Raw genomic sequence first — 27,439 nt, 5'->3', positions numbered from 1 at the left:
CAGTTTCGCAAAGAAGAGTGTTAAAAATCTCTCACTATGATCGAGGATTTGTTGATTTATCCTTATGATCCTATTATTTTCCTAGGATATTTTGAGCTTTAATAAGTGGATACAGATTGATAACTGTCACCTTCTTGATGGATTGTTACTTTGGTCAGTACAGAATATCACCTTTTGTTCCCTCTAATTCTGTTCATCTTGAATTCTAGCTTATGCCATATTAATATTATTACACTCACTTTGTTAGTGTCCGACTAATATATTTTTAAAGGCATGTTTCTTATAAACAAAATATAATTAGATTTATATTTTCAGTCAATCTGAGTTTGCACCTTTCAAATGACTTTGAACAGTTCATATATAATGTTATCACTAAATATTACTAAAAATACTTGGTCTAACATCTGTCATCTTATGTTGTGTTATAATTTTTCATGTTTTTGTTACTTTTCACCCTCTTGGACATATGTAGCAATGAAAAACATTTTCTTCATTTAGAATTAATTATACTTAATGTAAAATCTCCTTCTGATTGTATCAATAACCATTTTCCACACTGTCACAGTTTCATCCATTTGTTGAGTCTGTTGATAATGTGACATTATAATCTTAGGTGGCTTTAAAACAGATAAAACCCAATTCCCATGGCTTCACTCACTCATGACACAGCCCAGTTGAGTATTCCTAGGTAAGCCACTATCCACACGGCTTTTTAGGGCCAGGGTTCTTTCATCTTTGGGCTATGATCTCCTCCAGGTCCTTTTAATTTGGCTTGTAGACAGAAAAAAACATGGTGGAGCAGTAACATCTGCTCATAACCACTTTATCCTGTAAGCAACTCATACCTTCTCTTCATGTGCTCTTGGTAAGAACCAGTCCCATGGCCCCACCTAGAAGCAAAGGTGGTGGGGGTTAGGAAATGAAGTCCCTGACTAGGTAGATGCTTCCAAGCAACAACTCCAGAAGGGGAGGGGATTATCTGGCCATCTCTGCCACATTCTGGTCTCTGCCTTCCTGAACTATCTGGTTTGTCTCTCACTGCTTCAAGGACAGAAAACACATGGCACAGTTCATTTCTCTGTGCTCCATGCTCTTGTCTACTTAATCCTTGCATGAGTCCCAGTCTTCTGTTTTACGTTTGGCATTATCTGCTCCATTAGCCCTTCTCTGCAATAGGATGCTGCCAGCAAATCTTTACCTACAGGTAAGCAGACCAGTTATTCTTCCAGTGATGAAGGTATTCCCACTGTTGACCTAAACCTTGTATAAGAAGCCTGAGAACTCAGAAATTTCCAGTTAGAATTAGCTTTGCCACTGTCCCTGAGCTCAAGAAAAATTCTTTAGACAGGAGTTCCCGTTGTGGCTTAGTAGTTAACAAATCCGACTAGGAACCATGAGGTTGCAGGTTCGATCCCTGGCCTCGCTCAGTGGGTTAAGGATCCCACTGAGCATTGCCGTGAGCTATGGCGAAGGTCGCAGACACGGCTCTGGCGTAGGCCAGCGGCTACAGCTTCAATTAGACCCTTAGCCTGGGAACCGCCACATACCAAGGGAGCGGCCATAGAAAAGGCAAAAAGGCAAAAACAAAACAAAACCAAAAAAAAACAAAAACTTTTAGACACAACCAGGCTCTGCTTGTTAATCCTTGAAGTCCTAAACACACCTACTTACTTCTTGATAATTATATGTATCGGTCTATATCTATCAGTTTATTTTGCTATATGTTTTCATTGCCTTTTAATTTTAAATCCTTTTAGATATTGTTTACAGCAATATACATGATTTCACCATAAAAAGCCAATTCCTATTTATCTAGAATGAAAAAACTAAGGAGCTTGTTTACTCACTGTTTCCATGGCAACATAAATGAAAACTGAAATTTGTATTGGACATCCTAAGGCAAGGAAAACGCCAAGTGGTTTTTGAATCTCAAAAAGATTAAATTCCATCAGAATAGCTTTGCCCTATATATGATTAACCATATGCACATGCTTTACAGAATCCATAGTTCATACTTATTTTAGGTTAAGGTTTTACATCTATTGTATTATTTGTGTAAAACAATCTAAATAGATACATTTCTCTTAGCTAAAATTATTATTATTATTATTATTTGCTTTTTAGGACTGCAGGTATGGCATATGGAGGTTTCCCAGGCTAGGGGTCCGATCAGAGCTGCAGCCGCCGGCTTACACCACAGCCACACCAGATCTGAGCTGCATCTGCAACCTATACCAGAGCTCATGGCAACACTGGATCCTTAACCCACTGAGCAAAGCCAGAGATTGAACTCATGTCCTCATGGATACTCGTCAGGTTTGTAACCTGCTGAGCCACAATAGGAATTTCCTCCTTAACTAAAATTTTAACTATTTCCCAGCCACATGAAGAGTGGTAATATTTAATTTAACTATATTAAAAGTACCAAGATAAAAAAATAAATGTAAGTATTTTTACGGGAATTAGGTGTGAAGGCTGTTTCATCTACATTAAGACAGTCAAGTGTAAAGGTAAAAAGACATTTTTCTTATTCCAAAATAATATCCAAAGGCCCACATTATTAAAAGTTAATTTAATACTAGGGAATTTTGTTTGAGAAAAAATTTTAAATGTTCCATTTGTCCAACTGATAAATTATCAATATGTACTTCAAAATCTACTCAATATAAAGCCAAACTGTGTTTCTATTGTTTAGGGAGAGATGTTTAAGGGGAAGATCAGTGAAAAGATAAAAGAAAAATGAAGGAAAGAGGAAATAGTGGTACAAAGTAAAACAGATACATAAAGAAAACCATAAATAGCCAGACAAGAAACTAGAAGAAAAACAAATACAAAAAGTCAAAGAGAGTACCATGGATTGAGGGATGCAGTCATCCACTTACAGGCCAAGCAAAGGACATAAAAATGAGTCAAGCTTTTATCAAATAACAACTCTATACCTTGAGCCCAAGAGTTTATGATACGCTACTATGGCTATTCTGCAACTATAAACAAAATGACACGTTGCTTCTATTTTTTTTTTTTTTTTTTTTTTTTTTTTTTTGTCTTCTTGGGGCCACACCTGCTGCATATGGAAGTTACCCAGGGCAGAGGTCAAATTGGAGCTTTAGCCACTGGCCTACATCACAGACACAGCAAAAGATGTGGGATCTAAGCTGTGTCTGATGCCTACACCACAGCTTACAGTAATGCCAGATCCTTTAACTCACAGAGCAAGACCAGGGATCGAACCCGGGTCCTCATGGATACTAGTTGGGTTTGCTACCGCTGAGCCACAACAGGAATTTCGCATGTTGCTTCTTGAAACATAATACCAGCAAATTCACACCAGCAAATTCATACGTGCACTCAGTAATTATTAGTTGAGTGCCTGCTAGATGCTAGACTCTGTTGGAAGTGTTGCAGGTTTAGCAGGGAATAAGAAAGACCAAAATCTTTGCCCTGATGATGCTTTCAAGTAGAACTGAGTTAGCTGTCTACAGACTACAGACTGTGGTTTCTTTGCTCAACTGTGGAGTAACTTTTCAACTTAATTGCCAATCACTTAAAGGTCAGTCATTTCCTTTAATCTCAGTTTTTGATTTCTAACAATGCTGAAAAAGCTGTGGCCTTGAATACATCTATCACCACAATCCTACTTAGTACACAAAAAAGCTAGAATGTTGAACATTATATTCTGTGTTCTGTTTCACTATTCTAGTACTCTCCAAACTTTTTTTTTGATTGTACAAAAAAAGCATAAAATTTTGAATATTTATATATTTATAAATTATGGAGATATATCTTGTTCCCATCTGTTCCATACATTACAAAACCCTGAGGCAAAGGAGTTCCCACTGACGCACAGTGGGTTAAAGATCTAGAGTTGTCTCTGCAGCAGCTTGGGTCGCTTGCTGTGCTGTACTGTACATACAGTTTGATCTCCGGCCCAGTGCATCAGGTTAAGGATCCAGCGTTGCTGTAGCTGTGGCTTGGATTTGATTCCTGGACCAGGAACTTCCATGTGCCATGGCCCCCAGGTAGAAATTAAACTGCTAGAAACATTTGCAGATAGTAAGTGTTCTCCCACATCCCAGGGCTCATCTGTGCTCTGAGGGGTGCACCAAAGTTCCACGTGAAAAACCACTGTACTTAAGGTAATTTTTCACACTTTTAAACTTTATGACAACCAGCTTATAAAATAACCCTTTATCCATTTTGACAATTATTGCCTGTGACAAAAGGAAAAATAATCTAATTCAGTAAGTTGCAGCAAGTCGCAAAGCTGGCTTGGTTCCCATAGTTTACTGTTTTCTTTCTTTGCCTCAGTAGGTGATAAACATTTCTGCTCTGGGCACAGTGAGAAATTAATATAAATTCTGACTGAAGACATTTGTGAAGCTTATATGAAAAGACTGAATTATTTCTTAATGAACACTAACACCATTAACTAAACGTTACTTTATCCTTCTATGGAGTCAAAAGGTCACACAAGGCCTTCCACTGTTGGAGCTGATGTATGTGTGTATGTGAATTTGTGAATGTGTGTGTTTGTGTGTGCTTCTTATTAATAACAAGAACACTACCCATTGGTGTAGCTATTTTTATTCTTTTCGAATCATTGACATTTATATTATCTCGGCACATTTTTTTTAAATGAGATAACAGAGCAGGTACCATTAATGCAATTTCACAAAGAAACCAAGGCACAAAACCTGAAGTAATTTTCCTAATGTGGCAAATGAACAATAGAAATTCTTAAAAAAAATTCACCAATACTAGCTCAGTGTGCCTTCCTAATACCAAACTGCTCTGATATCCTAACAATTGAAATTTGCATTTTCTACTACAATGCGTAACTTCACAAATCTTTTCCTTGTAAAGTACCAGGAATGCTATTCCTCATAAGGTTTGTTTTAAGAGCACTTACTGTATTTCACTTATATGAAGGATAGAGGATATATCCTTTTCTCACAAAATCACAAGTCACAGGATTTCTTCTATTTAAGCTTACAAAACTCACCTTTCAATCGAGGCTAGAGAAATGACAGTAAGTGAAACCACATCTGAAAATTCACAAAAACATTAAAGGAGAAAAAATCACTGCAACTTGCTACTGTTAAGATGCTTATATTAGTTTCCTACTGCTGCTATGATAAATTACATAGACTTAGTGGCTTAAACCAACACAAATCTATAACCCTCAGGTCTGAAGATCAGAAGTCCAAAATGAGTTTCACTGGACTAAAATCAAGATGTCAGTAGGACTGTGTTCCTTTCAGAGGCTCTAGGAACAATCTGATTTCCTGACGTTTCCAACTTCTAGAGGCTGGGGCATCTCTTGGCTCATGGTCCCTTTCATCAAAGCCGGCAATCACATCACTCCAACCTGTGTTTCCATGGTCACATCTCCTCTCTGATTCTTCTGATTCCCTCTTCCATCTTTGAGGGACCCTTGTGATTACACTAGGCCCAGCTATATAATCCAGAACAATCTCTTACCTAAAAGTCTTTAATTTCGTCATATTTGCAGAGTCCCTTTGCCGTGCAGGACAACAGTCACAGACTACAGGGATTAGGATGTGGACATCTTGGGGCCATTATTCTGTCACAGAAAATTCTCTGAGGTCCATAGAGTTTGGTGTCAGAGAAAATTTGGGGGTTTTGGAGCCATGTGGACCTAAGCTGGGATTTTGACTCTGGCATGGAGCAGTTACTCAATCTTTAATTACTCAACAGTGAGCAAGCTCAAGTTCCTTGTCTGTGAAGTTGATATAAATATCTACATCTGATGGGATTAAATGAAGATAAGGAATGTGAATACACAGAGTACTGGAGCTGGTTAACAGAGAGGTTAAATGAATGACATAAATAAATCTTTAGACTTTACAGTCTGAGTAACAATCATTACTTAGTAAGAAAGATATTAATTTCCTAGTCAAGCCTTATATTATTAACATTCTTTTCTACTAAGAAGTTTCAAAGAACTTTAACATTTAAATAACTATGGGATCATTTGCAATGAACCTGATGCTTAATTTTAATTCAAGATAAAAGATCGATCCAAAAAAAAAAAATACCTCAGTGAGTTAGGGTTTTAGAAGAATTTATAGTTTTTAAAATTTATGGCAAAGGAATTCAACACTTTTATAATTTAATAGTCTTTGCCTTTAAAAAGTGACATTTTTCATTCATTATATAAAAAAGTACATAACTCTTTTCATTACAGTTTTGAGATCTGCTCCCACCACACATATACCTGGTGATGAGTAATTAATAATTGTCATCGCTATTAGAAAGCTTGTCTCATTCCAACCATTAAGACATAATTCACTGTTTTTTTTCTAGGTGATTTATCATGAAGCTTCTTTAAATTGACTTTTGGCTATAATATGAAGATATGGTTCATATTTTTTTCAGCAACCATCTCTTGCAGCATTCAAAGAAGAACATGTCTACCATTATAAAAACTAGAAATTTTATCATAGGGCCTCAAATGCTAACCAAATGGAATTTAATGTGGACTTGGCTAGACAAGAGATGAACAACCCAGCAAGGAAATCACAGCATACATCACAAACACATCGTGTTCCAACACTGTCCCTCCTCCCATTCCTACCCCCATCCCCACCCCCACCCCCACTCCTACCTCAACTCCCGACACAATAATGCTCCAGTGGGACTCGCTCATTTACCAACTAGAAACAGAATCCTATTATAAGCAGACTGCCAGATATACCAGATATGAGAGTTAAAGTCCAGAAAATACTTCCACACATGCACAAATATTTGCTTTTTGCCTTGCTGGAAAATCTCCAGTAAATAATGGTAACCTTGAGACTCCACATGTCTTAACTTGTTGTCCAAAAGACTCAGTGAACCTAGTGACAGTTTTGCTGCTCAGAAAAAGTAAAAGGGGTAAGAAAAGACTGATAAGAGATACAGAATAATGTACTTTTCATCCTTCTAGGTTAGCTTTATTAGGTGTAAAAAGAATGCTATTTCCTTCCCTACCTGGCCAGGTTTAAAGCCATTTGGATTTTTTCCCCCAATATTAGAATCAAATACAATATACAGGATATTTACAGGTGTTTTTTTCTTTAATAAAATACTTCCTGGAGTACTTTGTTCACTCATGTACACACAAAATTGAGAAAAGATAAGAAATTCTTCTCTAAGATAATATGATACATCAACAGAAATAATTTAGGGGAACAAAGCTCTTTATAGGACTCAATTTATGAAATATTTTGTGATGATCTGAATGATGTTCACAAATGTTTTCAAAAGTATTTGCTGTACTAATTATGGGCAAAGCCCAGGGTTGAGAGAGCAAGGTGGTTGGAGTAGGGACAGACATACGTACAATACTGACTTTCTTCCAATACCATCAGCCCTGCTCTACCGGCCATACCAGAACCTACCAGAGTTGTTTCTGCAATCACAGTCCTTAGCTCTCTATCTGTTCTACAACTGCTACCATTGTTTCTACTATTTTTTCATTTATTGATCATCTTCTTTGCTTATTTTTGGCCACACCCGAGGCAGTTAGAAGTTCCTGGGCTAGGGATCAAACCTGCGCTTCAACAATGATAACGTCAGTTCCTTAATCTCTGGGCCACCAGGGAACTCCTGTTTTTATTGATAATCTTCAATGAGCCAGGAGCATGACCTAGGTGTCATATATTTTCCTGTATGCTCACTTAAAAAAAAAAAAAAAAATCTGCCCAATTCTTTTCTGGCCCCCAAATCAGGGGGAAAAAAGAGTAGCTTGTTTGGGCCATCTCAGTTTGTTTGTTTTGGCTTTTTCTGTATGAGGCTGAAAAGAAGTCCTCACAGGCTGCAGGATGGAGACAGAGTAGCCTGTGTGTGAGGCCATCTGACTGACAATGCCTCTCAGTTCCCAGAATTGGTATCAACCCGATTTCATGAGGAATGCAAATTGCCCCTGAACGCTAATCTCTGCCTACATTTTAAAGACACTAGGATTAAGGTCAGGAAGTTTCTTACACACTGTCAAAACTGCTCTTAAATATGTAATCGTATAATACTTTGGGTAGGTGTGAGCATGAAATATAGGCAGGCTTCTTTGCTACTATCCAGCAAGAACTCAACTAACTTCCATCAAACAAGGAATTCAAAGAGGAAAGCAAAGTCTGTTCAAAACAGTAAACACAACGGCAACAAGACACACAAACAAATTCCCCTTTCATAAAATATAAAGCAAGGGAACATTTCACTTGCATTCTTACTAATCCCACAAACCACTTTTCAAACATTTAAAATTACATGTATAGTTATCCTGGATTTTATTTTATTTTATTTTACTTTATTGCTTTTTAGGGCCACACCAGCAACATATGGAAGTTCCCAGGCTAGGGGTCAAAATGGAGCTGCAGCCGCCAGCCTACACCACAGCCACAGCAATGCCAGATCCAAACCGCACCTGCGACCTACACCACAGCTCACGGCAATACCGGATCCTTAACTCACTGACTGAGGCCAGGGATCAAACCCGTGTCCTCATGGATACTAGTTGGATTCATTTCTGCTGTGCCACAATAAGAACTCCATATCCTGGATTTTAAATTAAAGCAGAAGCAATTCCATGGCCAGTAAATTCAGTGAAGAAAAATGTGGGTGACTGGAGAGCTTGGCACATTTCAAAAGATTAAAGATTTATATCTTAAAATACTGCCTTAGGGAAAAAATCATTTCACTTGAAATCTAAAAAACAGACAAAATTGGCAAAAGTTATCTTTGCTGAGTAGCCTTAAAGCAATGCTGCCTCCTAAAAGAATTTAAAAACCAAAAGTCTGCTCTCCTCTGCTTGGAAAATAAAAGCCACCGCTAATACCAGTAAACCACCAATTTAGCATCCAGTATATTTCAGACCTTTGGCTTATACCTAACATTTACTATTCCATTTAATTTCCACATTCGCCCCATGAGGTAATTCACCTACTTTTACAACTGGAGGAGACAACAAAACTTAGAAAAAAAGCCACTTGTCCAAGGACAGACTCAGTCAGAAAATATTTGAACTAAGCTGTTATAAACCAGATTGATGTTGTCTAAAACCATACTGCCTCTACAATTAATTCCTTTAAAATCTGAGCTCTTTATTAGAATACAAAATATATTCTTTCTTGCTCATGGCTGTGTGACATATTTTTTAAATTAAGGGTTTTTTTAAATGTGATACCTTAAAAGTGAAATTATTAGAGGCAGGAGGGGATACCCCAGACTCATGTTAGGACTTGAAACACATCCAAGCCCTGGTGTGTTTTCAGGGGAGGAACTGAAGGAAGTGGAGCTTGTGGCAGGATCCTCCTCCCTTTTGCCAGCGGAAGGAAAGGGACAGGGTGCCGTTATGTCACAGTGGAAACATGATTACACGTAGGCTTTGGAAGTGCCAGCCTTGGCTCTGCATTGCTGCTCTATGACTTAATTACCACGAAATTGTAGGATACTTTCCCACATCTTCAGTCTTAGCGTTCATATGGGTAAGTAGGAATAATTATCACATCTGGTGATGTCACAGTCATGTGAGACTGAATAACTCATTGGTACTAGTTACCACAGGACAGGAGGAGGTCTCATGATCTTTTCTTGCCCTCGACCTCCAGGACTACCTTACTGCTTCCCTACCCTGGAATGCACTCCTGGAACTTACACTGTGTGGGTAAGGTCCTCCTCTTCCAAGAAGTCTCCCAGATAACTGCAGACCAATGTTTCCTCCATCCTTCAAAATCATTTATTTATTCACCCATTCAATTCAGCAATAACATTCATTATGATACTGCACTCAAAGCACTTTGCTAGATAATACAGGAGATGGGAAAAAAATCCGATTTCTTCTCCCAGATAACTGAGAGCCAAATATATAAAGCTATGCAAGTCAGCTACTGTCATGAGCCTGGTGTTTTAACCAGGAATAAAAACATCTACATAAATGGCTGTTTTCAGAATTAAATGGGGATGGTTTTGATAAATATTATTACTATTACTATTATCATTGGCACAAGTCTATCGTTTTGGCAGTCTCATCTTCCTGTTAAAGTGTGCATGCTTTGGCCCCTATCAAGCCAGAAGAGGCTTCCAGCTAGTGCTTTCAGACCAGCTCTTGGTCTGGCACAAAGTTGTGCACATAAAAATACTATTTGCTGGAGTTCCTGCTGTAGCTCAGCTGTAACGAACCTAACTAGTATCCATGAGGATTCAGGTTCAATCCCTGGGCCTGCTCAGTGGGTTCAGGATCTGGCGATGCCGTGAGCTGTGGTGTAGATCACAATTCAGCTCAGATCTGGCATTTCTGTGGCTGTGGTGTAGACTGGGAGCTGCAGCTCCAATTCAACCCCTAGCCTAGCAACCTCCATATGCTGTGGGTACGGCCTTAAAAAGAAAAAAAAAACACTATTTGCTGGATGTTTCAGCCCCACAGAGACTAAAGACTTTTGTATGATTTCATTACCAAGATAATAATACGCTACTTCTAGTCAATAGGTTCGCTGGTGACAAATCTGTACAAAACCCATCACCTTTAGAGAAACACAACTCTCCTTGTCTACACTTCCAGACTCTAGAATGCAAGTAAACTATAATTTATCAGTATATTCATCCTCAAATGCCCAGTGAGTATAAACCATGGGTGAAGCACTGCGCTAGGCAGAGGGCAACAAAGTGAACAAGATCCTGTGATGAAGACCAAAACCTTTCCTCCCAAGAAGGTCTCCATCTGGTGGGGGAGACCATGTGTGCACAACTACTAGATAACATGTCGTAAAGCCTATATTTTGTTGTTAACATAACCAAAGGACTACAAAACTTTCCACAACCTCCCTAATCCTAGTAAATGATAACTTCACCCCTCCAGTGCCTTAGGCAAATGCCTTGGAGTTGGCCTTAACACCTCTTTCTCTTACACTCAGAGACCATTACATTCCCTGAGCTCCTCCTTCAAAATGCATCCAATAGTCCTTACCACCTCCAGCCCCGTACTACTCTAATAGCCTTGTTCCCATACTACTCTAATAGCCCCCTTTTAGAATCCTTGCATCTATTCCCATCTCCTGACAGAAGCTGGAAAACCTACGAAGACCTGAATTATTAAGAAACAGAATCTGAAATGACGAATAACAAACCAGGAGATTAAATCAGTCATCGAGGAACTTCCAACAAAGAAAAGCCCTGGACCAGATGGTTTCCCTGGTGATCTACCAATCATATGGAAGAATTAAACGCAATCCTTCTCAACTCTTCCAAAATCCCGAAGAGGAGGGATTACCCATAAACTCGTTTTACAAGGCAACTATTATCCTCACATCAAAGCCAAATAAGGACACTACAGGAAAAGAAAAACACAGGCCAATATCCCTGATCAATACAGATGTAAAAATCCTCAACAAAATATTATCGAGTGAAATTCAACAGCACATTAAAAGGATGATACACCATGATCAAGTGGGATTTATCCCTGAGACATAAGGATAGTTCACCGTATGCTAATAAAGTGTGATAAACCACATTATTAGAATAAAAGACAAAAACCATACGGTTATTTCAATGGATGCATAAAAAGCATTTGACAAAATTCAACATCCTTTCATGACAAAAACTCTCAACATCCTAGAAGAAAACAGGCAATAAGCTCTTGGACATCAATCCTGGTGATAATTTTTTGGATTTGACACCAAAAGTAAAGGAAACAAAAGCAAAAATAAACAAGTGGGCCTATAGCAAACTCAAAAGCTTTTGTATAGCAAAAGAAACCATTAACAAGGAGTTCTCGATGTTCCTGTCATGGCTCAGCAGTAACGAACCTGACTAGTATCCAAGAGGATGCGGGTTCAATCCCTGGCCTTGCTCAGTGGGTTACGGATCAGGCATTGCTGTGAGCTGTGTTGTAGGTCGCAGATGTGGCTTAGATCCCGAGTTGCTGTGGCTGTGGTATAGGCCGGCAGCTGTGGCTCTGATTTGACCCTTAGCCCGGGAACTTTCATATGCTTCGGGTGTGGCCCTAAAAAGAAAAAGAAAACAACAACAACAACAAAGAGTTCCCATTGTGACTCAGTAGGTTAAGTACCCGACATAGTGTCAGTGAGGATGCAGGTTCAATCCCTCGCCTTACTCAGTGGATTAAAGCATCCAGTGTTGGAAGAAGCTGCAGCTATAGGTCAAAGATGAAGCTCAGATCCCACATTGCCATGGCTATGGCATATGCCGGCAGCTGCAGCTCCAATTCAACCCCTAGCTTGGGAACCTCCATATGCCGCTGGTACAGCCATAAAAGGAAAAATAAATAAATAAAAGTAAAAATGGAGTGGTGTATATAGCTACATTGCTATTATTTGTGTCACTGCTCCTCAAAGTAGGCTGTCTTCGAACTGCTTTTCTCCCATCTGACACAAGGTGAAAAATCCCTGCCAGAACACAAATAAAATCACTGCTTGTTTTCTTGAGAAAGGCTTCCTGTGAAAAAAACGGCAGTTGAACTAACATAGTGTTTCATGATGTAGCGGATTCACATACTCAGTAGCTCAGCAACATGGACCATTAACAAGCATTTCACAGACTGGCAGAGTTCCATGGACCTCAAGAGGCACTGATCAATATTTTTATACATCACCCCTCAGGTTCTGGCTTCTCTTCCCACACTACTGAGATCAACTTCTTTAACAACAGTGAATTTTTTTCTGCATCCTCCTTGGTCTTCTGCAGAATACGTTAATATCTTGAAACCCTTTTCTTTTCAGGGCTTGAGGAAAATGTACATGCTAGTTATCTTTATAAATCTTTGACTCTTCTTTTTTTGCCCCCTTGGCCATCCTCTCATTACCTTTCTGCCATGTGACTAAAGGCATCTTTTAGGTTCTAACCACAGACATTTTTTTCTGCTCTCTCTTTTCCCTCCTGATATGCAATTTCCAATGTTCCCAAGGTATGTCACCACCTTTACCTCTGATGCAGAAGCTGCAGTGGTGATGTTTTCTGTATCCTTTGCAACATCAAACACAAACATTTTTGAATATAGTAGATGCTCAGTAAATACCTATGGGGCGGAGAAAGTAGTGAATTATATGCACCATTCGGCATCTTTATCAATCATGGAGTTAATCTGTCCTTAAAACATTAAGTAATAGAGAGTTCTCACTGTGGCTCAAAAGGTTACAATCCCAACTAGTATCCATGAGGATGGGGTTTGATCCCTGGCTTCAATCAGTGGGTTAAGGACCCAGTGTTGTTATGAGCTGTGGTGTAGGTTTCAGGCATGGCTTGGATCTCTGCAGCTCTGATTTGACCCCTAGCCTGGGAACTTCCATATGCCACAGGCATGCCCTAAAAAGCAAAAAAAAAAAAAAAAAAAAAAAGAAAGAAGTACATTGATTTGTGAGGTAGTAATAAATACTGTATTAATATATTAAATACAATTAAATATTAAGTACAAAGTACTACCTAAGAAAATGAACATGGAAATGTTTAAAATATTACAAATAAAAGATATTAGAGGTAAATTATTTCATAGCTGCATCAGTGAAATGTTTACCATCAGAAAAAGAATATAGCAGGGATAAGATGGTCTTAATATTTGGTTTTTATCTTTTCTGTGGCCAGGAGTTCCTCATCCCACAATTTAACCAAATGCAGTGAAAACAGATAACTACCACCTACAAATAAATTATTTTCTTGGTGGTCTTGCTATAAAAACTCACACAAAAAAGGAAATAAACATTTTATTTTTTTTCTTTTCTTTTCTTTTTAGGGCCATGCTTGTGGCATATGGAAGTTCCAAGGATAGGGGTGAATTGGAGCTGCAGCTGCTGGCCTACACCACAGCCAGAACAACATGGGATCCAAGGCACATCTGTGACCTTCACCATAGCTCCTGGCAATGCCTGGATCTTAATCCACTGATCGAGGGAGGGATCAAACCTGAATCCTCACAGACATTATGTCAGGTTCTTAAGCCACTGAGCCACAAGGGTAACTCCAGGAAATACATATTTTAAAAACATCATATACCTGAATTACTTTCCAATAGTCTTTTTAATCTGCCCAGTAGAATCTTCCCGTTAGTCTTTTTAAACTTCCTTAAGAGTCTCCCCTTCCCACTAAGGTCTTGACAATATCTTCAGTACTGTAAACCTCATCCTCCAGCCATAGTCTTCAATCACTAATAGATATTGTTCTACTTTTTAACTATTTCTACGAACAGATATGAGAACAGTAGAGGTTAAAGCAAGTATCCATGTGATGGAAAGCTATAATAAGTTTACCACGTAATGCATAAATCTGTGTACTATGAAAATGATAGTCTGGTGCCTCTGTGATTGATACACAAAATGCAGATGGTAGGGAAAGGAAAGAACACGGAAGTGTGTGAATATGCAAGAACTAGCAAGGCTGCTGCTTCAGCATAAGCGCCCAATAATCACAGAACTCTAGTGCTTATTTAGCCTCAAGCAAAGTAATTCATCACAGAACAGGCCAATGTAAAACAGACTATGGAAAATATTGAACATCATGGAATTTAATTTTAGTGACATTCATGCACCAATTAAATAAATGTAGAGTAACAAATTGCTCTTTAGAACAGTAGTAGATATCTATATGCTTACAGCAAGCATTAAAAAGATAAACTGAATATAATTATGTATTGAAGGATTTAAGGGTTATTTACTATTTATTCTTTTTTTTTCTTTTTTCTTTCTTCTTTTTTTTTTTTTTTTTCAGGGCTGCACCTGCGGCATATGGAAGTTCCCAGGCTAAGGGTCTAATCAGAGCTACAGCTGCCAGCCTATGCCACAGCCACAACAGATCCGAGCCACATCTGCAACCTACACCACAGCTCACGGCAATGCCAGATCCTTAACCCACTGAGCAAGGCCAGGGACTGAACCTGCAACCTCATGGTTCCTAGTCAGATTCGTTTCCTCTGCACCATAACAGGAATTCCATCTTTATTCATTTTTTTCTGAAAAGGAGGTTAGTTCTAAGCTATTCCCCACTAAAGTTTAATTATTGAGAACTATACCTATCAGAGTGTGACAAAATCCTGTGGATCAAAAAGAGTAAATCCTCATTACAGTATTGAGCCCAGAGATTGCTCAGAAGGTTCCTGCAAGAAAGCTGTGGCAGAGGTGACTGAACAGAAGACAAAAATGGACTATGAAAGTCCTTTAATATTTATACAGATAGCATTTGACTGTATACAATGTACATTTAACATTATTGCTAATTTTATCTGTTGAAGCAAAAAGATAGTTTACTAGAAGCATATTGGGAGCTCAGAGAATCCACAGAGGCTCAGGAATAGGCAGGGAATGAAGGCAGGAGGCTGCAGGCTCAGCGGCTGGAAGAGAAATAACTGGCAAGGGTATGTTGCTGTTTACTGTCAAAGTGATAAACACAATGTGTCTTATAGATAATTTTTGAAAATCAGAAATTTAATGGAGTCTATATAAATACCAAATGAGACAGCAAAAACCAAACAATGATCTCATTTATATGTTTTAATGTCAGCAGTGCTATTACTTTCAAATCTTTATAGGAAATCTGCTTAAGAAATGAGAGGAATTGGGGTTCCTACTCTGGTACAATGGGATTGGCAACATTTTAGGAGTGCTGGGCCTCAGGTTCAATCCCTGGCCAGGCACAGTGGGTCAAGGATCCGGTGTTGACACAGCTTTGGCATAGACAGCAACTGGGCTTGGATCTTATCCCAGGCAAGGAACTCCATATGCCTCGGCAGTCAGAAAAGAAAACAAAAGAAATGAAGAGTTCCCATCATGGCTCAGCAGTTAACAAGCCCAACTATATCCATGAGGACGTGAGTCGGCTCCCTGGCTTCACTCAGTGGGTTAAGGATCCAACATTGCTGTGAGCTGTGGAGTAGATCACAGATGCAGCTTGGATCCCTCATTGATGGGGGTGTGGTGTAGACTGGCAGTTGCAGCTCCAATTTGACCCCTAACCTGGGAACCTCCATATACTGCAGGTGTGGTCCTAAATAGACAAAAAAAAAAAAAAGGAGAGAGAGAGAGAAATGAGAGGAACTAATGTGTTAAACAGAGAGTACATATAATGGGTGTTCTGAGGGAGAATGCTCTGAGAAGAGACTGGTGAGGCCCCACCCACATGACACAGCAGGAAACGGTTCCAGTCAGATTGTAGCCTGGAGAATAATATGGAGGGTCCACTGTAGTGGATGCTGGGGAGGCAAGGATCAGAAAAGATCTGGCCCTCAAGGGGAACTTAAAGCCCTCACTCAGCCTTCCCGCTGGCTCTTTCAGTGGTACAGCTTCCTTCAAGATGGTGCTCTTTTCCTAACACCCTCCTCACCTCTGAGGTGAGTGCGGGCACCCCCTGCTCCCACCACTCCTGGTCCTCCAGTCAGGCGCTCACACATTTTCAGGGTTTTCCTCTGCCTCACCATCTATTGCGTGGTCCTGGGGATTCTCCCTCCCCAACACCATGCCTCACACACATCTTCTCTCCATGTCTGCTCCCCACCCAGGTTAAGCCTCTATCAGCTCTCGCCTAACTGCTTCCATGCCCTTAACACGCACTATTTCAGTCTCCATTTCTTTTTATTTATTTATTTATTTATTTATTTATTTATTTATTTTTGTCTCTTTGCCATTTCTTGGGCAGCGGGGCAGCATATGGAGGTTCCCAGGCTAGGGGTCGAATCGCAGCTGTAACCACCAGCCTACGCTAGAGCCATAGCAATGCGGGATCCGAGTCGTGTCTGCAACCTACACCACAGCTCACGGCCACACCGGATCCTTAACCCACTGAGCAAGGCCAGGGATCGAACCCGCAACCTCATGGTTCTGAGTCAGATTCGTTAACCACTGTGCCACGACAGGAACTCCTCCATTTCTTTATTTTTTAAGTGGAGATGATGATGATGGTGGTGATGATGATGATGATGACGACACCAATGACAATAATATTTAATAATAATACCATTCATCTTGTAGGTTTCTTCAAAGAATGAAAGGAATTGATACACATAAAGCATTTAGAATAAGTATCTATAGGATAGTACATATGTAATTAGTGGTAGTTATTATGACTGTTATTAGTGATTGAGAGTGCCAGAGAGAGGAAGAGGGATTAAAAACAAGGCCCACCCCCCCCAACGCCACCCAAACATTAATATAATTACACTACACTGTGGTTATCTGTTCACTTGCCTGTATCTCCTACCACAATGTGGCTTCATTCTGCATCTAGAAAACAGTAGGTATGCTTATTGAATTTTAAAAAACATTTATTTGTAATTACATATTACATACTCATTTAATAGTCTTTAATGCCATTTTAATCAAATCATGACTGGGAGAGTATGATTATCAAAATACAGAGAATATACTTTTATTATCATGGGCCTTATCCTCTTCTCTCAAAGCTAAAAATTAAATAGGCAGAGCACACTGAGGCTCTAATGGAAAATGATACTCAAATATTTAACTTTCCAAAATGTCATATTTGAATCACTTTACCATCACATATGCGAAGCTATGTTAGACAGTCAAGACATCTGCTTCCTTGACCAGAAAGTGTAGGCATTCACAGAGATGGAAGATAGAGACAGCAAATGTTAAACAAACAGCCTCCAGAGCCTAGGGCTGCCCACGCTGGGGCCCCCAAGTCAGAGGGGTTGTGCAGCGAAGAGGGTGGAGGCTGCCTCATCCCCATTTCTCACAAACACCCTAGGTCGCAGGGCCCTTATTTTCTCCTGATACCTCTGGTTCAGTACCCCTTCATTCAGCTCTGCTCAACATTACTTGGATGGACTTCATGTATCCTCAGCTAGTCATCATCACTCTCAGAGAAGCCACTAGTGAAAGGGACTGCAACACATGACACATAACCTTTGATTGCTTTTTAAAAACAATTTTCCAGCTTTACTGAGATATAACTGACACATAACATTGTGTATTTTTTTTTTAAATCATTTTTTGTTGTTGTCTTTTTAGGGCCACACCCCTGGCATATGGAGGTTCCCAGGCTAGGGGTCTAATTGGAGTTGTAGCTACGGCCTACGCCACAGCCACAGCAATGTAGAAGCTGAGCCACATCTGTGACCTACACCACAGCTCATGGCAACGCCGGATCCTTAACCCACTGGGCAAGGCCAGGGATCGAACCCTTGTCCTCAGGGATGCTAGTCAGGTTCGTTAACCACTGAACCATGACGGGAACTCCTAACATTGTGTAAGTTTAAGGCATACAAGGCGATGATTTGATACATGTATATATAGTGAAGTGGTTATCACAATAAAGTTAGTCAAGCCATCCATCCATCACCTCACACAGTTCTCTGTGCATGTGTATTAAGAATTTGTAAGGTCTACTCTTGCAGAAATTTTCAGGTCTGCGATATACCATTACTAACTATAGTCACCCCGCTGTACATTAGAGTCCCCAGAACTTATTCATCGTGTCAGTGGAAGTTTGTGCCCTTTGCCAGCATTTCTCCATTTCACCCTCTTCCCAGCCCTATCTTGTTCATCTTCCAAGGTTTATCACAACCAACAAGTGTTAGTCAAGCCATCCATCCATCACCTCACAGATGAGGATGAATGATAATTACACAGCATGAAGGCCACTCCAGGGGTCTGGCAGACAGGCCTTGAGAAGCTCTGGAAGACCTGAGCAGGGGAGTGAAAGTTAATCACACAGTCATCTATCTGCACACAGGTTTGCCAAGGGACAACCAGAGGAGAAAGTTACCATTTTATTCAACTACCATTTTATTCTCAGTTTCTATGAGATCGTGCAATATGTGTCTTTCTCTGTCTGACTTATTTCACTTTGGTTAACCTGCTCATGGTTCATCCAAGTTGTTGCAAATGGCAGGATTTCCTTTTCTCATGGGAAAGAAGGAAATAATATTCTATTACATACACACACAGACAGGCAGACACAACATATTCCTCGTCTGTTCATTCAAAGACAGACATTTAGGTTGTTTTGGCACCTCAGTTATTATGATTACGACGGCCATGAACATGAGAGTGCAGATGTCTCTTTGAGATCCAGATTTCATTTCCTATCAATATATACCCAGACGTGGGATTACTGGATCCTACGATCCTTCTATTTGCAAGTTTTTGAGAAATCATAGTGTTCTCCACAGTGGCTGCACCAATTAATATTCCCACCCACAGTGTATATGGGTTCCCTTTTCTCAGAATCCTAACATTTTTAATATCTTGTCTTGGGAACAGCCATGCTAGCAGGGTGAGGTGATTTTTCATTACAGTTTCCCTGATGGTGATGCTGAACATGTACCTGTTCAGGCCCATGTGCCTGTGGCTATTTGTATACCTTCTTTGGAAAAATGTCTTTTAACATCTTTTGCCTATTTTTTAATCCTAGTATTTGGGTTTTCACTATCAGGTTGTAGGAGTCCCTTATATATTTTGGATATTAACTCATTATCAGAGAGACGGTTTGCAAATTATCTTCTATTCTGTAGGTTGCCCTTTCGTTCTATTGATCCTTGAGGCCTCAGAAAAGAGGAACCTCGCATATGAATTAAGAGCGATGGGTGGACAGAATAGGGCTCTGTGGAGGACTTAACACTTGTTGGTTGTGATAAACCTTGGAAGATGAACAAGATAGGCTAAGAGGTGAGTAGGAGGCTGAGGTAGAAGGAATGGACACTGGCAAGGCTGAGAAGTGAAAAGGCTCTCGGGTGAATAGAGTATCTGGAGAACAGTTACGGCTGTCACATCAAAGCACAGATGGGAAAACACAGATGAGGATGAATGATAATTACACAGCATGAAGGCCACTCCAGGTGTCTGGCAGACAGGCCTTGAGAAGCTCTGGAAGACCTGAGCAGGGGAGTGAAAGTTAATCACACAGTCATCTATCTGCACACAGGTTTGCCAAGGCACAACCAGAGGAGAAACTTAAATGGCTACTAGAATGTTCTAAACAAGAAGGAAGGAGGTGTCAGATTCAGAAAATAACCAAATGGGAAAGGGTGAAACCAAAATGTTATTCTGACCCATCAAAAGGTGAGGGAGTCTGAAACCACGAAAGCCTAAAGGGGAACAGCCTTTGTTTCCCACAACTGGCCAGTCAAAGCATGACCAGGGATCCCAGGTTAGGGATAATGTTTACTGATGTTCTGCTATGTATCAGATTCAGTGCTAAGTGCATTATACACCTTCACATCTGAATCTCTATACCAACTATTCTGAGAGTTATACTTTATGATCACTAATTTACAGACCAAAAAAAAAAACACAGGTTCACAGAAGCTAGATGGCTTACCTATGCTCAAAGAGTAATTAGCAAAGAGGGTGAATAACCCAACAGATATTAATAGAATAGCATCGTGGAGTTCCCGTCATGGCTCAGTGGTTAATAAATCTGACTAGGAACCAAGAGGTTTCGGGTTCAATCCCTGGCCTCGCTCATTGGGTTAAGGATCTGGTGTTGCTGTAAGCTGTGGTGTAGGTCGCAGATGTGGCTCGGATCCCATGTTGCTGTGGCTTTGGTGTAGGCCAGTGGCTACAGCTCCAATTAGACCCCTAGCCTTGGAACCTCCATATGCTGTGGGTGTAGCCCTGGAAAAGATTTAAAAAAAAACAAAAACAAAAACAAACAAAAAAAATAGAATAGCATCTACTATTTGTCAGAGACTGGGAAACAATGGCAAAAGGAGAGACGTGGTCCCTCTTGCTATATTCACATCAGGTCTGACTCCTGAGCTCTTCCTTTCTTTCTTCCAGTGCTGTTTTAAACTTTTTTTTTTTTTTTTTTTTGGCCATACTCGGTATGCAATAGTTCCCAGGCCAGGGATGGAACCCGTATCACAGCTGTAACCAGAGCCACAACAGTGACAAGGCTGGATCCTTAACCCATTGAGTCATGAAGGAACTCCATACTTTACTCTTATAAAAGAAGCCCCTGATCTGACACAGTTAGAGCTTTTGACTATTGCCATGTTAAGCCCGCACTGCCAATATAAAGCCTAAACTTAGTTTTTTTAAAAAATCATATTATGGTTGAAGAATGTGTCCCTACCCTTTCATTTAAAATGCTGATGATCACAGGAAGCCACAATATTTTGTGCTCAACTGCTCATTATTCATATTTAAGCGAGAAAAACTGATACTATCTCTCAGATCAATGTAAAGGAAGTTTACATCAAAACTTGGGCCTTCTTGCTCTTGCTGTCCCACATTTCCTGAATCAGAACAATAACTTCAGCTTCAAAATAATCTGCCAGATATCAGAATACAGAGTACAAAAATCTATTTAGGTCAGAGCCCTAATTAATGCTAATAGATCACACTGGAAAGAAAAATCCATAAATAATTTGCATATTTTATATGCAAGATGTTAAAATTGAAATATACATGGAATTCTCTGAAAATCAGAAAACATTTTTAATTCACTTAATAAATATTTACTGAGTACTGACGTAACATTTAAGTGATGTGAGAGATACAGAAACTACTACAACAGGACACTTGGTAATCCTACTCTAAGTGTAGAACATTAAGACACAAGGAAGACAGATATAATTATAGTTCATAGCATGTGGTGGTTAGGAGGCAATTCTCCATGGGTATCTCACGCTTCTGTATGTATTGTGAGTGAGGCACTGAGTGTCCTTGTTCTGAACTCTCTTTTCAAGGGTGTTTCTATAGCAAACAGGCTTGGAGGACAGAGTGGTATCTCCTTTCAGAGCAAAGATTAGTTTTGCATAAGATCCTAAGAGATAAGAGTGTCTCTTTGCAGAGCAAAGGGTAGGCATGCTTACTGTCCAGTATAATAATATTTTCCTCCAGAGCAAAGGACAGATACGTTTCCGACCCATTATGAAAGATTTGGGTTCCCTAAGCTCAATGAACCTCTCCTATAACAACCCACTTTGTGTGACTTGAGATTTTCATGTCTTCTAGCAGAATCTCTGAATCTGTGATAGACGAACTTGCTGGTTCCCAACCCACATACATCACAGATCCTCGACAGTTCTTGATAGTGATAGGTTGCAAAATGGCAACAAATTCTTCCCCTGCCTGCATCCATGCCCTTTCATAGACCCTCTTACACTGACTCAGCCGGGCCATGTGACTTGTTTGGCCAACGGGACATTAGTAAACATGAGGCAAACAGAAGCTTGAAAAGCACCTGTGCATTGAAGTGAGCCCTCTTACCGTTTTCAGAATTTAGTTGTCATGTGAAATAGCCCAAGCTAGCTTGCTTATGAGAAATACAGGCCCAGTGTCCCCTACAACCCCAACCACAGTCTACCAATCACCAGACAGGTGAACAAGGCCAACTGAGATTATCTAATCTCCAGCCAACACTCCAGTTAACTGCTGATGTGAGAATGAATCCAGCATCAATCATGGAAGCTGGCAGGCCAGAGGAACTATCCAGCTTCTAAGTTTTAGTGTGGTTTGTTATGCAACAAAAGCTGACAAAGACACAAGGTACAAGGCAAAAATGGTTTCCTCTAATAACAACTGTATTACAAGTTCCATAGCATTCAATATTTTAGGTTTGGTAAAATATTGTATAACTAACTATAGCACTTAGCATACTGCCCAGAAAAGAGTTAAGTGCCAATGATTCCAAGTTTGCCTTGGTTTCTACATCTGAACAGTCAACCCACAAGTCACTGAAATTCTACCTCACAAGCAAGTCATGAAATTAAAGGAACAGTGTATGAATCTAGCAGGGCACATAGTTAAGTAGGAAAAGCACAATTTGGTTGGTACTCAAGGAGACAAATGCTCTGATATGTGGAAATCAGCTCTTCTACTTAGTATTTGGCAGTCCTTGGGCAAGTTATTTAAACATACTGCAATTTAGTTTCCTTATCTGCAGATGAGAGTAAAAGAGCTTTCTTCGCAGGCTTTATAACATCAGTATTTTAAAGCAGGCACTCTGTCGGAGTATGAGGGACATTGTCGCAAAAAAGATGAAAAACTTGGAGTACAAACTTCAGCAACAAGTGAAATGCTCTTTGGTGCTCCTGTGGATACACTCACATCTTCCCTCTCCTATATACGCATGCACAAAACCCAACATACTGAGACCCAGGAAGAGAGAAGCTAAGAACCAAGAGGGCTATATTATGGTGTGCAAAAGAAAAAAACTCATATTCTGTGCGCATACTGTATATAACAACTCAAAATAAGTTATTTCAAAAGCATTCCAAGTACTATAAGCTTTTTGGATTAATGACTAACAATGTGAGAGTGTAAAAATGGGCATTATATTAATGAAACTGTAAGGTCACTTTATAGATATTCTGCTTCATTTCTGCAGTTTAGAATTAAATCTTTACTTTTTTTCTTTTTTGGCCACATCCACAGCAAGCCAAAGTTCCTGGGCCAGGGATAGAACCCCTGCCACAGAGGTGACCAGAGCCGATGCAGTGACAACATCAGATCCTTAACCCACTCAGCCACAAGAGAACTCCTTAAATCCCTATTTTTAATTTTAGATAGACGTTTTAAGTAATTATCTCTTTATAATCCACATTATTAGGTTTCCTCATATTTAAAACAATTTTTTTAAAAATCTTTCTTTTATGATTTGGCATCTTTGAAAATTCTCTTTAACTGATAGTTGGCAACTGAGTACAGTTGATGTTATCTAGTGAGCATCAAAACACAAGATTCCTATTGAAAACTTCCAAATCAGGAGTTCTGCTGTGGCACAGCAAGTTAAAGATCAAGCATCACCACAGGGCTAGGGTCACTGCTATGGCACTGGTTTGATCCCTGGCCAGGGAACTTCCATATGCCACAGGTACATCCAAAACAAAACAAAACAAAACTTCCAAATCAAGACAACATATTGCCCCAGGCTGGAGTCGGTTTCTATATCATTTTGAGACTTTGGTAAGAAAAAACGGTTTTCTTTATTTTTTAATTATCATTATTTTTTTTTGGCTTTTTGTCTTTTCTGGGGCCGCACCCGCAGCATATGGAGGTTCCCAGGCCAGGGGTCAAATCGGAGCTGTAGGCGCCACTCCACGCCAGAGCCACAGCAATGCCAGATCCAAGCAGAGTCTGCAACCTACACCACAGCTCATGGCAACACCGGATCCTTAACCCACTGAGCAAGGCCAGGGATCGGACCCGCAACCTCATGGTTCTTACTCAGATTCGTTAACCACTGAGCCACAACGGGAACTCCAGAAAAAATGGTTTTAATTCACAGTTAAATGTGTATTCTAATTTATAAAGAGACTGAGAGACTGAATGCTTCAATGTTTTGAAATTACCTAGTCACTAGTTAACTGAAATAACATTGAAAAGAATATGAAATAAGAACTATGTAGATTAAGAAATTGATACTTCAAAAAATCTGATTAATAATTGTCACAAATTTCTTATATACGTGTGAGGTAGATTAGCGTGCTGGTTAAGAGTCAGATATGGATTTTGATTATAGACTTGCCATTTCAGAACTGTGTGACTTATTACTTAGTCACTGAGAGTCAGTTTCCTTATATGTAAAATGGTAATTTTCATAGTCTATATATTTATAAAATGGATTACTGTGAGAATTAAATGAGATATGCATATAAAGTCCTTTGTCTACTACCTGAATCATAGGAAACACTAAATAAATGACATTAAATTTAACTATAACCATACACTATGCACTCATCTTAAAAAAAAAAAAAAAAAACAAGAATAAATACATCGTCACATATCATTAGCCACTAGAAATCAAATTTCAAAGTTCTAGGAGTTCCCGTCGTAGATCAGTGGTTAACAAATCCGACTAGGAACCATGAGGTTTTGAGTTCGATCCCTGGCCTTGCTCAGTGGGTTAAGGATCCAGCATTGCCGTGAGCTGTGGTGTAGGCTGCAGATGCGGCTGGGATCCCACATTGCTGTGGCCCTGGTGTAAGCCAGCGGCTACAGCTCTGATTCCACCCCTAGCCTGGGAACCTCCATATGCCGCAGGAGCGGCCCTAGAAATGGCAAAAAAAATTAAAAATAATAAATAAATAAATAAATAAAAACAAAGTTCTACTAAACTAGACAACATGTCTTCAGCCAAAGAGATACCCACAAATAATAAAAATCAACCAATAATATCGACCATAAATACCCTTTGGGCCAATTCCATCTCTGTCCCTAAAGCAGAATGTTGAAAGCACTAATACCAGAACATCCATAGAAAATCAAAAAATCAAAAACACTATATATTTATGGAATTTAAAAAAAAATTGTTTTACAGAGTGTCCTTCTAAACCTGAATCCAGAAACATCTGTCCCCACCCCCCAGGCTGCACCCCGCTATAGCACATTGCAATGCCACACTTTCTTAGGGTGACAAAGTGTCCAATGCCCCTTGGCTCAGACACAGAGGAGAGGCATGCTTCCCCTTGGAGGGACATCCAGGGTCCAGCCCTGGGAGGATCCCATTGGGGCCCCAATTACAGCCTGACCAGGAAGGCCCCTCACATTCACAACACTGGGACTGATGTCTAACTGGCTGACTCACATGTCAGTTCAGGAAGCTGTCACCCTCTATTTATTCATGTTTTAAGAGCAACAAATACACAAACTACCGTGACTTACCCGGAAATAGTCGCTGCAGGCGGCGAGGACAGCCTTGTGAGCATGGAATTTCTGCTCCTCAGCTATCAGGGTGACATCGCAGAGGATGCCATCACTTCTCTGCTGATTCAGTGCTGCCAGGACACTATCATTGTGAGATTCCGAGTGGCAGAGCCTCTGGCCTGTCAGCATTTCTTGAATACTGTGAAGGAGAGCAATCAAGTCAGCATTCTTCCTCTCACCAGGCTGGCCACCCCCACGCTCCCTTCCTCCTTCAACAGCTACTCAGGGAATGTGGATTCCAACGCCAGCAGTACTGTGAACCTCCCAGTCCCCGTTTTCCACCATTCTCCTGCTTTCCTTTTCTCTAATTCTCTTTTCCTCACCTTCACAGTCCCCCTCTTTCAGAATGTGTGTTCATGGGTATCCATCTGTGTCTGTGTGCCTCTGCTTCCAGGCCCCCAGACCCTTAGATGTGTACATCTCTATGGCCAAAGCTTTCTCTGGATGTGTGTACATATGTGTGTGACCCCTTCCACTTTGGGAACCCCTCTCTAGCTGATTCCCTTTCAAGATTTGTTCCACCTATATGGGATTCATCCATGCTCAGAACTTGATCACTGCTGTGCCCTCATCCAGCACAGAATCCACTGCACCTGCATGGCTCACCAGAGACATGGGAAGTTACCAAGTCTCCCCACAAGACACAATAACAAATAAAACAAAACTGAGCAAATGTTGATAAAGCATAAAAAGGGCTGCCAGTCACCATTTCATGCAAAAGACTATCAATTGAAACACAGCAGCTTATTATTTAATTTAGGAAATTATGTACCACCAGGAGAATATCGAAAGAAATGTCATTGTAAATGAAAAAAAAAAAAAAAGTTAAGGCTGAAAGTAAAACATGTCATCAGCCCACAATGTCCATGTGTGATCACTGTACTAGACTTGGAACGACTGTGTAATATATTTTTTGTTCTTTTGTGAACTGCTATGCTTTCAAAACTCCTGGGTGAAACCCCAGATCTTCCTGGAATAATGTAGAAGTAATGCCATAAATATCAACTGCAAACTGAATTTGTACATAATTATGAACAATTCCATCCTAGACCCATGAAAATCTCCACAGCACTCCAGACTCTCAGAACTGGCACTAGACCAAGAAGCATGAGCTACACCAGTCATACATTAGTTACCCCTCAGGATGAGAACAAGGGCCATCAAGCTCTATTTCTGCCTGCAGACTCTTCTTAAAGCTGAGTAGAGATACCACAGGAATGAGTGAACGCTGTCTCTCCCATCCTGACAACTCCTGCACCCCGTCTCTCCCTCGGAGTATGAAAGAGCTATTCCGGGGAGCCAGGGAGTCACCACCAGCCTAGTCTGCACGGTTGGTTTATCTGACAGCTCTGCCCAACCGATGGTGCCAGTTGGCTGGTAAATTACAGTTCAGCACAAATCACCTTAAAGTAAACCAAATGAAATGCCAGAATGCAGCCAGTAAATTTTATCAGACTTTTTTTTTTTCACTGGGGAGCCTGAGAAATGTCAGAACTATTGAGAGAAAAAAAAAGAAACTTGACAGGAGGTGATGATATAGGAAGTTCTCGTGGGAAGGTGGGAGGATTATTTTCAGTTGAAATGCAGCAGTGAGTTTGGAAATGGTTACTGTCATCGAATATTCATCTAGTGGCTCTAGCTATAGGCAGACTTTTAAAGTCAGTAATTGAAAACCACACTCAGAAGCATAAACAACACTTTTACAAATTGCTATGCAAAGCCTAGAATGGAGATAGCATGGCTCAGTTAAAGAAATGAGGGAAGTGAACAGTAATAGAAATATGACATGAGCTAAGTAAGCTTCAGAATAGTCTTTAAAAAATCTTTCC

General features: G+C 40.0%; 1 protein-coding gene across 49 annotated transcripts in view; it reads right to left on the bottom strand.

Moving 5' to 3' along the window:
- The window catches only part of KLHL32 (kelch like family member 32), a 227,201-nt gene that overhangs the window by 144,249 nt on the left and 55,513 nt on the right, over nucleotides 1-27,439 (bottom strand). For 46 of the 49 annotated variants that reach the window (XM_084960576.1, XM_084960794.1, XM_084960620.1 and 43 more), the window contains one exon: nucleotides 25,569-25,749. In XM_084960576.1, coding sequence (XP_084816702.1) covers nucleotides 25,569-25,749 — 181 coding nt within the window. Of the gene's footprint in view, nucleotides 1-12,937; nucleotides 13,026-25,568; nucleotides 25,750-27,439 lie in introns of those variants that run through there. The other 3 variants (XM_084960739.1, XM_084960837.1, XM_084960854.1) reach the window with 1 other exon arrangement.

The sequence above is a fragment of the Sus scrofa genome, chromosome 1, assembly GCF_054392235.1.
Source record: "Sus scrofa isolate SSC_HxYL_T2T_F1_AM1 chromosome 1, Sscrofa_HxYL_maternal_Yorkshire_Landrace_v2.0, whole genome shotgun sequence".
Lineage (NCBI taxonomy): Eukaryota > Metazoa > Chordata > Mammalia > Artiodactyla > Suidae > Sus > Sus scrofa.
Note: the sequence above shows the minus strand (reverse complement) of the source record. Positions and strands in the feature narration are given on the sequence as shown.